Raw genomic sequence first — 14,801 nt, 5'->3', positions numbered from 1 at the left:
GAGGGGCAGGGCCGAGGGCGAGTCATTGGTTGGGAGGTCCCGCGAGGCATTGAGACCTGTGGAGGAGGAAGGAGGAGGTCACCGTCCAGCTGTCTCTCCCCTGTCCCCACATGTCTTCTAAGCTGTTGGAGGTAGTGGTGTGCACCTTTCCAACTCCGTCTGGTGTCCTTGAGCGTAACTCTTAGAGTGATAGGAAAACACAACCATGTTGACCGGGGAATGTCCTCTAATATTCCTTGGGTTAGGGTCAGTACCACCCACAAAGATGACAGGTGGTACTCCGGGACAGGGGACTGTCCCGGAAAAACATGGCTGAGCACAACCCAAACTTGACGCCCCGCACAATCGTGGCAGTCGCGGCGCCCGACGTTCGGGCGGCCGTGAGCGGTCCTGGTGCTTGGCGGCCGTTGGTGCGCATGCGCCCCGCGCGCCCCGCACTGACATGGCCGTCGCCCGGGTCCGCGCGTCCGCCGCGCGCCGGCCGTTAATAGGCATGCTCCCTGAGCGCCCCGCACCGACATGGCGGCCGTCTTCGCTGGGGTGACTTTAACTCTCGGTTTTCGGTTATAGCCGGCCGGCGCTCACTTGTCTTCAGGAAGCTCGGAGCCTTTGGTGGAGCCGGGGAGAGGAAGGGTGGGTGCAAGAGTGAAAGGCGAGAGGGGACTGCAGGCATCCGGGTCGGCTCCTGGCCGGAGCAAGATGGCTGAGGGCGAGCGGCAGCCGCCGCCAGGTAAGGCCGGCGGGGCCAGGCCGGGCCGGGGTCTGGTAGGGTGGGGGCGGTGCCAGGTGTGGGAGGCTCAGGAGGGCGAGAGTCATGACACGGAGGAACTGGAGGGGCAAAAGCTGAGGGGCCCCGAGGAGGGACTGAGTTGAATGGCCTTAGGGGAGAGGTGGGTGGTGGGGCGCCGCTGGGGAGGGAACCAGGGGCTGCAAAGGGGTGGTGATTGGGGCGCAACTCTGGGTTTTGTGGGAGTCCAGGCTGCCCGAATGCTGGGTGGGCAGCCCCGTGGTCATAAGGGGGCCTTTTGCATCTCTGGGCAGCGCGTGCTTAAGTAAGCTGTTGACTCGGTGGGGAAGCTGCCAGGGAAGGGGGCGAAAGTGATTCCGGAGGCTGCCGTCTTTATTAGTCGCTGCTTAGGGGATGGGGTGGTGCTCGGTGGGCCTGCGCCTGCCTCGCCTCCAGTTTCGGCCTCCGCGTCCTGCTCACCCCTCATCCTCCTACTCTCTGGTTCCAGTGCCTGAGAATTTATTGAGGGAAACTGCCCGTGGTGTCTAAATCCCTAATTTTAAAAGGCTGGTTGTGCAAGGAGGTTAGTCTCTCTGGCATCTCCTTCGGTAACTCTTATTTACCCTGTAGCCTCTTTTTAGTTCATCTTAAATAACTGGGATGGAGGTGCTACGGAAGGATCTTAGAGACCCTTTTTTTGCAGAAGGAGAAGGCTGTTTGCCGACCTACCTTGAACTAAGAAGGACTGGCCATAGATAACTTTTACATTCCCGACAGAGGCAAATAGGTTGGCCGACCAAACACAGCTAATGTTTTGAAAGCATTTGATATTCTTGCTATCCTGTCTCCAATTTTGTGGTCCCTGGGAAGGTCTCAGGAGGGAGAAATGTTGAAAATCAGAAAAGGCATCCTCTCCATGCCCCACAAAAGAGATGAACAAAGAGCTGGGTTCCATTTCTTAGGACATTCAAAACCAGACATTTATTTTGTACAAAACCTCTGTGTGTGTGCCCTTAGAACAAGGATGTCCAGGCCAGGTGCGGTGGCTCATGCCCGTAATCCCAGCACTTTGGGAGGCCGAGGCGGGCTGATCACCTGAGGTCGGGAGTTCGAGACCAGCCTGACCAACATGGAGAAACTCCGTGTCTTCTAAAAATACAAAATTAGCCGGGCGTGGTGACACACGCCCGTAATCCCAACTACTAGGGAGGATGAGGCAGGAGAATCACTTGAACCTGGGAGGCAGAGGTTGCGGTGAGCTGAGATGGCGCCATTGCACTCCAGCCTGGACAACAAGAGTGAAACTCCGTCCCCTCCCCCCCCAAAAAAAACAGGGGTGTCCACTCTTTTGGCTTCTCTAAGCCACATTGGAAGCAGAATTGTCTTGGGTCACACATAAAATACACTAACACTAACGATGGCTGATGAGCTAAAAAAAAAAGTCACACACACAAAAAAATCTCATAATGGTTTTGTGTTTCTTTTTTTTGAGACAGTGTCTCACTCTGTCCCCCAGGCTGAAGTGCAGTGGCATGATCTCGGCTCACTGCACCCTCTGCCTCCCGGGTTCAAGCGATTCTCCTGCCTCAGCCTCCTGAGTAGCTGGGACTACAGGTGCGCCACCATGCCTGGCTAATTTTTGTATTTTTAATAGAGACAGGGTTTCACCATATTGGCCAGGCTGGTCTTGAACTCCTGACCTCGTGATCCGCCTGCCTCGGCCTTCCAAAGTGCTGGGATTACAGGCATGAGCCACAGTGCCTGGCCTATGTTTTAAGAAAGTTTACAAATTTGTGTCTGGCTACATTCAAAGCTGTCCTGGGCTGTGGGTTGGACAAGCTAGCCTTAGAAGTTCTGGTGATGACTCCGGGCACAGTGGCTCACACCTGTAATCCCAGCACTTTGGGAGGCCGACACGGGCGGATCACTTGAGGTCAGGAGTTCGAGACCAGCCATGGCCAACATGGCAAAACCCCATCTGTATTCAAAATACAAAAATTAGCTGGGTGTGGTGGCACACGTCTGTAATCGCAGCTACTCGGGAGGCTGAGGCAGGAGAATCACTTGAACCCAGGAGGCGGAGGTTGCAGTGAGCCGAGATTGCTCCACTGCACTCCAGCCACTGCACCCCAGCCTGGGCGAGAGAGCTAGACTCCATCTCAAAAAAGAAAAAGTTCTGGTAAGGACATCAGGAGATAGGAGATATAAGGCAACCACTGTTATCAGTGAGATGAATGTGTCCCTGAAGATGAGTGGGGGTGGGGAGTGGGAGGAGAGAGAACCTGTGCCCTGAAAGAGAGCTGTGCTCAGGGAGGTTATCCATGGCTGGAAACAGCCAGGTCCCTGGTTGTGGTCCTTTTTTGAAATTTGAAACAGAACTTTTGGGAACAGCTGGAAAGAACTTCTTCTTTTTAGTTTTTTTTTGAGACAGAGTTTCACTTTGTCACCCAGGCCAGGGTGCAGTGGTGCAATCTCAGCTCACTGCAACCTCCGCCTCCCGAGTTCATGCGATTCTCGTGCCTCAGCCTCCCGAGTTGCTGAGGCGCCCACCACTGTGCCGGGCTAATTTTTTGTATTTTTAGTAGAGATGGGATTTCGCCATGTTGGCCAGGCTGGTCTCGAACTCCTGGCCTCAAGTAATTCACCCGCCTTGGCCACCCAGAGTGCTGGGATTACAGGCGTGAGCCACCGCGCCCGGCCGAGAAGTTCTTAATGTAATGATGAAAACTTTGGATTTTGGAGTCATACATATCTGGCTCTGCCTGGCAAGTCACAGCTCTGTGAGCCTCAGTTACTTCTCTCTTTTTTAAAATTTCTTTTTTTTCCCCTAAGAAAAAGCCTCAGTTATTTCTTAAAATAACTATAGGCTACTATACTTTCTTCATAGAATTGTAGTATGTGTTTTATAAGAAGATGTGTGCAAAGCATGGGACATAGTAGGCGATCAGTAAATGCTGATTGCCCTAATCTTTTTCAAAGTTTCAAAGTTGTACAGGTTGAACAGGTAGACGAGTTTCAAATGGCCGATGATAATGCTGTATATTATAGTCTTTGTTGGGGGGCTTAGGAAGGAACATTTCTAAAATTCTGAATGTTGATTTTATACTGTGAGGTTGTTGGGAATCCACTGTCCCTTGGAACCTTTGTCTCTATAACCTGACGCTGGAGAGACTGTGGGCATGACCTCATCACCATCCTGCCTTTGAAGGCTTGTTTCTTTGATTTGGGATTGTGTGTTCTGGCAACTTGTGTGTGTTTCATCAGTAATTTGTTATAGTGCTTCCTGGTAAGGTAGCCTTTTCCCAAACATGGACTGGCCTGAAGTCTCTCTTCCTGTGAAATATCCCGGTTAAATAATGTCAGGAGTGCCATCCCTTTTTTATTTTTATTTTTTGAGACAGAGTCTCACTCTGTCACCCAGGCTGGAGTGCAGTAGCATGATCTTGGCTCAGTGCAACCTCTGAGGAGAGCTGTCCCTTTGCAGAGAATGGTGATCTCACACGTATAAAAGGGCTGTATGTTCCCAAAGATTATTTCCAAGTTGATTATTTGGAATGTGGGACACATTTTCCCATAAAAGCAATGTGGTTGGGTTACTAGTCTGACCTACAAAGCTTTTTATTTGGCATCTTAGTTGAAGTGCCAATTTACTAATAGCAGAGGGCCTCAGTTTTGGGTTCTGGGAACAGAGCTTGCAGGACAGGTGGGAGGAGGAAGAGAGCTTCTGATCTCTTTCTGGGGCCTTGGTTTGAGTTAGGCAGAGATTTGTCTTTCTCTAAACTCAGGTTCTCTATCCTTCTCCTTAGGTCTCCAAGTCCCCTGGCATTTTCTTTTCTTCAGTTCCTCTCCAGACAGGCTCTATTTCTCCAAATGTTATATGTTCCAGAAACTTCTTAGGTCCCTGTCCCTTTTTCTCCATGTAGCTGATATCAGCCAGGTTTTAGGAGGAAGGCAGGGGGACAAATTTATACCAGGTTGTGAGTGATTGACAGTCCTTTACTCTTCCACTTTAGGGAGAGTTTGCATTTTTTTTTTTTTGAGATGGAGTTTCACTCTTGTTGCCCAGGCTGGAGTACAGTGGCGTGATCTTGGCTCACTGTAACCTCTGCCTCCTGGGTTCAAGTGATTCTCCTGCCTCAGCCTCCCGAGTAGCTGGGATTACAGGTGCCCACCACCACGCCCGGCTAATTTTTTTGTATTTTTAGTAGATATGGGGCTTCACCATGTTGGCCAGGCTTGGTCTCAAACTCCCGACCTCAGGTGATCCACCAGCCTCCGTCTCCCAAAGTCCTGCGATTACAGGCCTGAGTCACCGCGCCTGGCCAACTGCCTCCTGGGTTCAAGTGATTCTTCTGCCTCAGCTTCGCGAGTAGCTGGGACTACAGGTGTGTGCTACCATGCCCGGCTAATTTTTTTTTTGAGACGAGTCTCGCTCTGTCGCCTGGTCTGGAGTGCAGTGGCGCGACCTCGGCTCACTGCAACCTCTGCCTCCTGGGTTCAAGCGATTCTGCCTGCCTCAGCCTCCTGAGTAACTGGGATTACAGGCACTCGCCACCACGCCCGGCTAATTTATTTTTTATTTGAGGCGGAGTCTCGCTCTGTTGCCCAGGCTGGAGTGCAGTGGCGCGATCTCGGCTCACTGCAAGCTCCGCCCCCTGGGTTCACGCCATTCTCTCACCTCAGCCTCCCAAGTAGCTGGGATTACAGGCATGCGCCACCTCGCCCAGCTAATTTTTTTGTATTTTTAGTAGAGACAGGGTTTCTTTTTTTTTTTTTTTGAGACGGAGTCTCGCTCTGTTGCCCAGGCTGGAGTGCAGTGGCGCGATCTTGGCTCACTGCAAGCTCCGAGTTCCATGTTCTCGCCATTCTCCTGCCTCAGCCTCCCTAGTAGCTGGGACTACAAGCACCCGCCACCACGCCCGGCTAATGTTTTGTATTTTTAGTAGAGACGGGGTTTCACCATGTTAGCCAGGATGGTCTCGATCTCCTGACCTTGTGATCCGCCCGCCTCGGCCTCCCAAAGTGCTGGGATTACAGGCGTGAGCCACTGTGCCCGGCCACACCCAGCTAATTTTTGTTATTTTTAGTAGAGACAGGGTTTCGCCATGTTGACCAGGCTGGTCTTGAACTCCTGAGCCCAGGTGATCTGCCCACCTCTGCCTCCCAAAGTGCTGGGATTACGGACATGAGCCACCTCACCTGGCTAATTTTTAAATTATTTGTAGAGATGGGGGTCTCCCTGTGTTGCCTGGGCTGGTCTTGAATTCCTGGGCTCAAGCGATCCTGCCGCCTGGGCCTCCCAAAGTGCTGGGATTACAAGTGTGAGCCACTGTGCCTGGTCTAGATTTTATTCTTTCTACAAGTTATGAAAATTTCCATTATGTGGGCATATAACTAATTACGCATCATCTTATCAACTGATATTTGGGTTGTTTCTAATTTTTTTTTGTTTTTAAGACAGGGTCTTGCTCTGTCACCCAGGCTGGAGGGCAGCTCACTTCAGCCTCAGCCTCCTGGGCTCAAGTGATCCTCCCGCCTCAGCCCCCCGAATAGCTAGGACTACAGGTGTGCACCACTACACCTGGCTAATTTTTGTATTTTTTGTAGAGATGGGGTTTGGCCATGTGGTGCAGGCTGGTTTCAAACTCCTGGACTCAAGCAATCTGCCTGCCTCGGCCTCCCGAAGTTTTGGGATTACAGGCGGGAGGCACTGTGCCTGGCCTAGATTTTATTCATTTTATAAGCTATGAAAATTTTTATCATGTGGGCATATCTTTTTTTTCTCTTTTTTTAATTTGAGATGGAGTCTTGCTGTGTTGCCCAGGCTGGAGTGCAGTGGCGTGATCTCGGCTCACTGCAACCTCTGCCTCCTGGGTTCAAGCGGTTCTTCTGCCTCAGCCTCCCGAGTAGCTGGGATTACAGGTGTGCGCCACCATGCCTGGCTAATTTTTTGTATTTTTAGTAGAGGTGGAATTTCGCTATGTTGGCCAGGCTGGTATCGGAACTCCTGGCCTCAAGTGATCCACCCGCCTCGGATTCCCAAAGTGTTGGGATTACAGGTGTGAGCCACCACACCCGGTCTCTTTTTTTTTTTAAGACAGTCTCACTCTGTCACCCAGGCTGGAGTGCAGTGGAACAGTCCAGCTCACTGCAAGCTCTGCCTCCCCAGTTCAAGCGATTCTCCTGCTTCAGCCTCCCAAGTAGCTGGGATTACAGGTGTGTGCCATCATGCCAGGCTAATTTTTGTATTTTTTAGTAGAGATGGGGTTTCAATATGTTTCCCAGGCCTGGTCTGGAACTCCTGACCTCAAATGATCCACCTACCTCAGCCTCCCAAAGTTCTGGGATTACAGGTGTGAGTCACCATGCCCGACCTGGGCGTATCATTATTTACCCGTTGTCTTATCAACTGATATTTGAGTTGTTTCTTTTTTCTTTCCCCCCCGCCGAAATGGAGTCTTGCTCTGTCAACCGGAGCTGGAGTGCAATGGCACGATCTCAGCTCACTGTAACCTCTGCCTCCTGGGTTCAGGCAATTCTCCTGCCTCAGCCTCCTGAGTAGCTGGGATTACAGGTGTGCGCCACCACACTTGGCTAATTTTTGTATTTTTAGTAGAGATGGGGTTTCACCTTGTTGGCTAGGCTGGTTTCCAACTCCTGATCTCGTGATCTGCCTGTCTTGGCCTCCCAAAGTGCTGGGATTACAGGTGTGAGCCACCACGCCCAGCCTATTTGGGTTGTTTCTAATTAATAAAAATTTTTTTTATTTGAGTCAGAGTTTCACTCTTTTTGCCTAGGCTGGAGTGCGATGGCATGATCTTGGCTCACTGCAACCTCTGCCTCCTGGTTCAAGCAATTCTCCTTCCTCAGCCTCCCAAGTAGCTGGGATTACAGGCATGCGCCACCACACCTGAATAATTTTATATTTTTAGTAGAAATGGGGTTTCACTATGTTGGTCAGGCGCATCTCCAACTCCTGACCTCAGGTGTGATCCACCCACTTTGGCCTCCCAAAGTGCTGGGATTGTAGGCATGAGCCACCGCGCCCTGCCTAAAATTTTTTTTTTTTTTAAGTAGAGATGGGGTCTCGCTGTGTTGCCCAGGTTGGTGTCAAACTCCTGGACTCAAGTGATCCTCCCACCTGGGGCTCCCAAAGTGCTGAGATTACAGGTGTGAGCCACTATGCCCAGACTTCTTCTTTTTTTTTTTGATGCATTAAACACCTTTGTGTATACCTTTGTGTTTCCGTGAGCACATCTGAAAGATAGATTCCTGTAAGTAGACCTGTTGACTCATTGTGTATATGCAGTTTTTTACTTCAAAAGATTGTCCCCTTAGGAGGTCCTTCCCACCCACAGAGCAGGAGAATTCTTGTTTTCTCTTCCTGGAATCTTGTTTTGTTTTTATTGAGACAGAGTCTCGTTCTGTTGTCCAGGCTGGAGTGCAGTGGTGTGATCTCAGCTCACTGCAACCCCCACCTCCTGGACTCAGGTGATCCTCCTGCTTCAGCCTCCCAAGTAGCTGGGACTACAGGTATGCAACCACACCCAGCTAATTTTTAAATTTTTTTTGTAAAGATGGCGTTTTGCCAAGTTGGCCAGCCTGGTCTTGAACCCCTGGCCTCAAGTGATCTGCCTGCCTAGGCCTCCCAAATTGCTGGGATTAGGTATGAGCCACCACACCTAGCCAGATGTTTTTAATTTGCCAACCTTATCCAGAAAGAGAAATCACATATAATTTACGTGTCCGTGCTTATTCAGGAGGTTGGCAATTTATTCCAAATGTTTACTGCAATTAGGTTTTTTTTTTTTTTTTTTTGAGACGAAGTCTCGCTCTGTTGCCTGGGTTGGAGTGCAGTGGCGCAATCTTGGCTCACCACAAGCTCCGCCTCCCGGGTTCACGCCATTCTTCTGCCTCAGCCTCCCAAGTAGCTGGGACCGCAGGCGCCCGCCACCACACCTGGCTAATTTTTTTGTACTTTTTTAGTAGAGATGGGATTTCACCATGTTAGCCAGGATGGTCTCGATCTCCTTATCTGGTGATCTGCCTGCCTTGGCCTCCCAAAGTGCTGGGATTACAGGCGTGAGCCACCGCACCTGACCTGTTTTTTTTCTTCTGTGAATTGCCTGTGTATGTCTGAAACATCAACTTGGTTTTATTTTTCTAACGGTTCTGCTCTGGTGGGGAGAGGGAAGGGAGGGCATGGTTATTGAAGGGATTGTCAGTATTGCCTTTCTCTTTCCTCCCCAGAGTGAGGGAGGGCAGGAGGCTGGTGGGTTTGGCTTAACAAGCCCTTACTCTGTCCTGGAAGTATGTGTCTGGTTTATTCTTAGGCTCAGGTGTTGGAGTCCTGGTTTAAAAGTGAGAGAGAGGCCGGGCGCGGTGGCTCACACCTGTAATCCCAACACTTTGGAGGCCAAGGCGGGTGGATCACCTGAGGTCAGGAGTTTGCCATCAGCCTGGCCAACATGGTGAAACCCCGTCTCTACTAAAAATGCAAAAATTAGCTAGGCATGATGACACACGTCTGTAATCCCAGCTACTCAGAACACTGAGGCAGGAGAATCGCTTGAACCCGGGAGGCAGAGGTTGCAGTGAGCCGAGATCGCGCCACTGCACTCCAGCCTGGGCGACAGAGCGAGACTCTTTCTCAAAAAAAAAAAAAAAAATTAGCTGGGTGTGGTGGCGCGTGCCTGTAATCTCAGCTACTCAGGAGACTGAGGCAGGAGAATCGCTTGAACCCTGGAGGTGGAGGTTGCATTGAGCCAAGATCGTGTCACTGGACTCCAGCCTGGGCAACAAGAGCAAAACTCCGTCTCAAAAAAAAAAAAAAAAAAAGGTGAAAGGGAGTGTGTGTGTTGTAGGGGAGGATTCTATTTACCTGTTTGTTTTTTCATTTTTTTTTTGTCAAGATTCTTCGGAGGAGGCCCCTCCAGCCACTCAGAACTTCATCATTCCAAAAAAGGAGATCCACACAGTTCCAGACATGGGCAAATGGAAGCGTTCTCAGGTACCCGTGGTGTCTGCACTTCAGGGTTGGAACTGTGGTGAGAAACTTGGGCTTTTCAAAGACAGTGGTTTTCCTAGCATGACGGGCGGTGAGTTCCTGGCCCTTCTTGCTCTTGGAGCCTGAGTTTTCAGAAGCTAGGGAGAAAGGTGACAGGGGAGCTGGCTGTCCCTTCCCTTCAGAGGCAGTACTCAGAGATGCTTTATCAGGAAGATTGCCTACTTTTTCAGGCTGCTGCCAGGGTAGCCTGGGAGAGTTCCGCTCCTGGTTCTCATAAGCCATTGCCCCTTGAGTGTTGCTGTATTGGCTGAACATGAGTGTTTGAAATGATGGAGCGAGTCACTTTGATTCTTGGCTGCAAGTAACAGCAAGTGTGGCAGCCAGTGCCTCAAGGGGAGAAGAGGCTATCTCATGGAAACTTTGGCCAGGGATATGGCTAAGCCTGCAAATACCTGGGAGGTGGGACCCAGAGCACTGGGCACAGACTGGCTTTCTCTGCTGCTCAGCTGAAATGATGGGCAGAAGATAACTACTTGTACCTCCCAGGCTTCTGGTACAGGCTGTGGAAAGACAGACTGAGCAAAAGAAAGCCAATTTCAATTTCTCAGGGAAGGCCTCTGGCCCAGTTCTCGTCAGGCTCCTGCTCCCGGCCTGGTGAGCTGGGCTGGAGAGTGTTGCTCATGCAGAAGGCTGGGCACAGGGGTCCTCGCATGCCGGGCAGATTCTCCAGGAGACCCACACCCTACAGCTTCTATGCCTTGTCCTCACTGGGGCTTGGGGCCATCTAAGCCTGTCTGATTCCTTTTTCACAAGCCTGCCCTCTCAGTATTTGGAAATGGTTATCATGTCTTTTCTGAATCTTCACCAGGATCAACAGTCCCTTCAGCCTAGGTGGCAGCTTGGTCCCTTCAGCTGCTCAAAGGATATGGTTTCAGTCCTTTCATCATCTTGGTTGCTTTACCTCAGAGCGTCTCAATGTCAGCACTATGGACATTGAGGGGCAGATAATTCTTCATTGTAGGAGGCCGTCCTGTGCCATGTAGGACGTTTAGTAATATCTCTGGCTTCTACCCACTAGATGTTGGCAGCATGCCTTTCCCCAGCTGTCACAACTAGCATTGTCTCCAGATCTTGTCAGATCTTCTCTGAGCCAGATTGCTCTAGTTGAGAACCTGCTTCTTTGTCTGAATCCAAATGTGACACTTCCTTTGCTGCTTCTCATCCATGTGTTCCAGTGTAGCTGCAGTCAGGACAGGGGCTCAGACTTGCCCTGGTCTGGGAGAGTTGCTTTGGAGAGGCCTGGCCTGCTGGGGGTCATCCCATGGCTGGCAGGAGGATCTTGGTATAGGAATACTTCCTTCTAGATATCAGGGCTTGTCTCAGGGCTTACTGTGGACACCCCAGCTTGGATAAGGAGAAAGGAAGAAAGAGAGAGGAAAAAGGGATGAAGAAGAAACAAAACCAATCAGGAGTCACTTGTTCCCAGCAACTGCCTCTCTAGGGGCCTGCACCTCAATGCTATTTTTTTTTTTTGAGACAGGGTCTCACTCTGGCCCCCAGGCTGGAGTTCAGTGATATGATCATGGCTCTCTGCAGCCTCCACCTCTTGGGCTCAAGCAGTCCTCCCACCTCAGCCACCTGAGTAGCTGGGACCACAGGCACGTACCACCACACCTGGCAAACTTTTAAATTTTTTGTAGAGATGGGGTCTCACTATGTTGCCCAGGCTGGTCTCAAGCTCCTGGGTTCAAGTGATCCTCCTGCCTCAGCCTCCCAAAGTGCTAGGATTACAGACTTGAACCACAATACCTGACCCTCAGTGCTTTCTTATCCCTGTGTTGGGTGTAACTGCAGCCCAGCAGGGAAGAAGAGTGTCTAGTTGAGAGCTGGGAATGGTTGTGTGGGGAGACCTGTCTGTGGCAGGCATCTGCACTCCAACTAGACAGCCTGGCCCGCCTTTGGTGGCTGATTGCTGGGGGTGAGACACTTGGTGGTACTCCTTGAATTCCTGGTGGTACAGCATCGTGGACAAGCATGTTCCCACTCAGCTTTGAAGTTAGGCTACTGGGTCCTAGCTCCATGTCTACTGATATCTTGGTCTTGGGAGACCTTGGGCGGATCACTTCTCTTGAAATCTTGGTTTCCTCATCTGTAAGATGGCGCCAGCAGTGTCTACCTTATAGGGCTATTGTGTAAAAAAACTGCTGGCAGCAATAGTGAGTACTTGGTTCACTCTGGCTGGAGATCAGCGTGTCGCTGTGGTCACTGTCTTGCCAGCTTTTCTGGAGGGTAGGGGTCGGGTATTTGGCATTACGTTTCTGCTTCTCCTGCTATTGGGTTGGGAGTCAGGGTCAGGAGAAGTAGAAAGCTCGGAGCTCTTTGGTAACCTGGTGGAGCTCGGGGCAGGTGGGGCGGGGGGGTCTGCCACCCCTCTCCCCATCCCCATTCTCCTCTCTGTTTGGTAGGCATACGCTGACTACATCGGATTCATCCTTACCCTCAACGAAGGTGTGAAGGGGAAGAAGCTGACCTTCGAGTACAGAGTCTCTGAGGTAGGCCCAGGAGGAGCTGCTGCAGCAGCCTTTCCAAAAATAGCTCCAGAGTCACTGGGTGTGGTGGCTCACACCTGTAATCTCAGCACCTTGGGAGGCCGAGGCAGGCGGCTCGCGAGGTCAGGAGATCGAGACCATCCTGGCCAACATGGTGAAACCCCATCTCTAGTAAAAATACAAAAAATTAGCCGGGTGTGGTGACGGGCGCCTGTAGTCCCAGCTACTCAGGAGGCTGAGGCAGGAGAATGGCGTGAACCCGGGAGGCAGAGCTTGCAGTGAGCTGAGATCGCACCACTGCACTCCAGCCTGGGCGACAGAGCGAGACTCTGTCTCAAAAAAAAAAAAAATAGCTCCAGAGTCTTGTGGGCTCAGTGCCCACCACGGGGCCAGAGCAGAAAATAAGATCGCCCAAATACATGTGCACTTCACATTTTCATATCTATATTTCTAATTTTTGAAATCTGTGAATAGATGGATATTTATAAAATTGAGATCAAGGTAAATATGCTGTTTTGTAGTTAGTATTTTTGCTAATTGTTTTTTTTCTTTCTTTCTTTTTTTATTTTGAGACGTAGTTTTGCTCTTGTTGCCCAGGCTGGAGTGCAGTGGCGCGATCTCGGCTCACCAAAACCTCTGCCTCCTGGGTTCAAGCGATTCTCCTGCCTCAGCCTCCTGAGTAGCTGGGATTACAGGCGTGTGCCACCACACCTGGCTAATTTTTTATTTTTAGTAGAGACGGGGTTTCTCCATGTTGGTCAGGCTGGTCTCAAACTCCTGACTTCAGGTGATCTGCCTGCCTCGGCCTCCCAAAGTGCTGGGATTACAGGCATGAGCCACTGCGCTTGGCCTGGTGTTTTTATATAACTTTTGAAATTAAAACAGATTACAAAACAGTAAATGTGCTCACTGGAGAGATCAGTAATAGACGTGTATGACATTTACAGCAGAGCTGATCTCTCCCTGTGTTTCTCATACCCAGCTTCCAGGGCAGCCCCTCCTGACAGTGGTCACCCAGGAAAGCAAGAGCTTCTCTTCTCCTGCAGTGAGCTGTGCCCTCATTTATTTATCTTATTTTATTTTTTTTTAAATATAGAGACAGGGTCTCACTATGTTGCCCAGGTTGGTCTTGAACTCCTGGGCTCAAGCAGTCCTCCTGCCTTGGTCTCTCGAAGTGCTGGGGTGACAGATGTGAGCCACCAAGCTTGGCCCCTCATTTATTTAAACAGCCCCCTATCTTCAGACTTTTAGGTTGTCTTGGTAAACATTGCTCCTCGCATATCATTGCATCCCCGCACATAGGTCTGTGGGCCTTGTTTCCGAAGGATTCATTCTTAGAATGAAGTGCACCCAAAGTGGAGTCAAAGGGCACATGCATTTTTTTTTGCGTTTGGGTTCACACTGCCTGGTGGGTGCTTTTTGGACGTTGTTTCAGAGATAGTTTTGTTTGTGTAGAGAGGGCAAGAGCTGAGGGGAGGCAGATACTGATTGGCAGGTGTGGCCTTACTGGCTGTTTGCTTTTGCTGGATGCTGTCTCCCAGGGCTAGGACCTAGGCCTCCAGGAGCCTCTTGGGTTCATGTCCCACCTTAAGTCTCTTATCTCAGACACCAGGGCCTGAAGGGCCTCCCTTTACTTTGGCCTACCCAGCTCTCTAGCCACAGCCTTGGGCCTGTTGGGTAAGATGTAGCCCTGCCCTGGCCCAGTTTCTCCACCTGCCCCAAAATTAACACTGTGTGCCTCACCCTCATACCCGGCCCCTGGCAGAGCTGCCTATTGCTGGGCCTGTCTGGCTATTAGGTGACCTAGGTCCTGTTCTGTCCACTTCAGGAGAACCAGGCCTGTGCTTCTGGTAGACAGCCTTCCCTTGGGAGCCAGGCCCATTAGTGGCTTTTTGGGTTCCTTTTGGGCTCACTCAGTCCTCTGGGACTGAGGCTCTGGGTGCAGGATGGCTGGGGAAAGAGGGGGTTCCTCCTGGAGCCTGTGGTTAGGGATGCTCAGCTGTGCTCAGTGGGCCAGGAATGTCGTGGAGGAAGGCTAATTAAAGGGGAAGGTTGTAATTACCCCAGCAAATCCTTAGCTGCCAAGTCCCCTAATTGCCCATGGCTTTGATGGTAGCCATCCACACCAAGCAGGTATTGTCTTTTTTTTTTTTTTTTTGAGTTTTTCTTGTTACCCAGGCTGGAGTGCAATGGCATGATCTTGGCTCACTGCAGCCTCCACCTCCCAGGCTCAAGCGATTCTCCTGCCTCAGCCTCCCGAGTAGCTGGGATTACAGGCGCCCACCACCACACCCGGCTAATTTTTGTATTTTTAGTAGAGACGGGGTTTCACCATGTTGGCCAGGCTGGTCTCAAACTCCTGACCTCAGGTGCCTTGGCCTCCCAAAGTGCTGGGATTGCAGGCGTGAACTGCTGCGCCCGGCCCAGGTATTGTCTTAGCTCAAGGGCTGTACTTTGGCAGGATTGCAGTGTGGTTACATGCTTGGGTTCTGGAGTCAAGCTGGCTAGTTTCATCACT

General features: G+C 50.9%; 1 protein-coding gene across 4 annotated transcripts in view; it reads left to right on the top strand.

The window, feature by feature from the left end:
• The first annotated feature begins 402 nt into the window (after window positions 1–402).
• The window catches only part of PTPA (protein phosphatase 2 phosphatase activator), a 37,685-nt gene continuing 23,286 nt past the window's right edge, over window positions 403–14,801 (top strand). Inside the window, exons 1-3 of one of the 4 annotated variants that reach the window (XM_034929255.2) lie at window positions 403–730; window positions 9,640–9,737; window positions 12,200–12,286. In XM_034929255.2, the coding sequence (XP_034785146.2) occupies window positions 700–730; window positions 9,640–9,737; window positions 12,200–12,286 (216 nt within the window). In that variant the 5' untranslated portion in view covers window positions 403–699. The remainder of the gene's footprint in view (window positions 731–9,639; window positions 9,738–12,199; window positions 12,287–14,801) is intronic. The other 3 variants (XM_034929254.2, XM_014346307.5, XM_008975914.4) reach the window with 3 other exon arrangements.

The sequence above is a fragment of the Pan paniscus genome, chromosome 11, assembly GCF_029289425.2.
Source record: "Pan paniscus chromosome 11, NHGRI_mPanPan1-v2.0_pri, whole genome shotgun sequence".
Lineage (NCBI taxonomy): Eukaryota > Metazoa > Chordata > Mammalia > Primates > Hominidae > Pan > Pan paniscus.
This window is presented reverse-complemented; position numbering and strand designations above follow the sequence as displayed.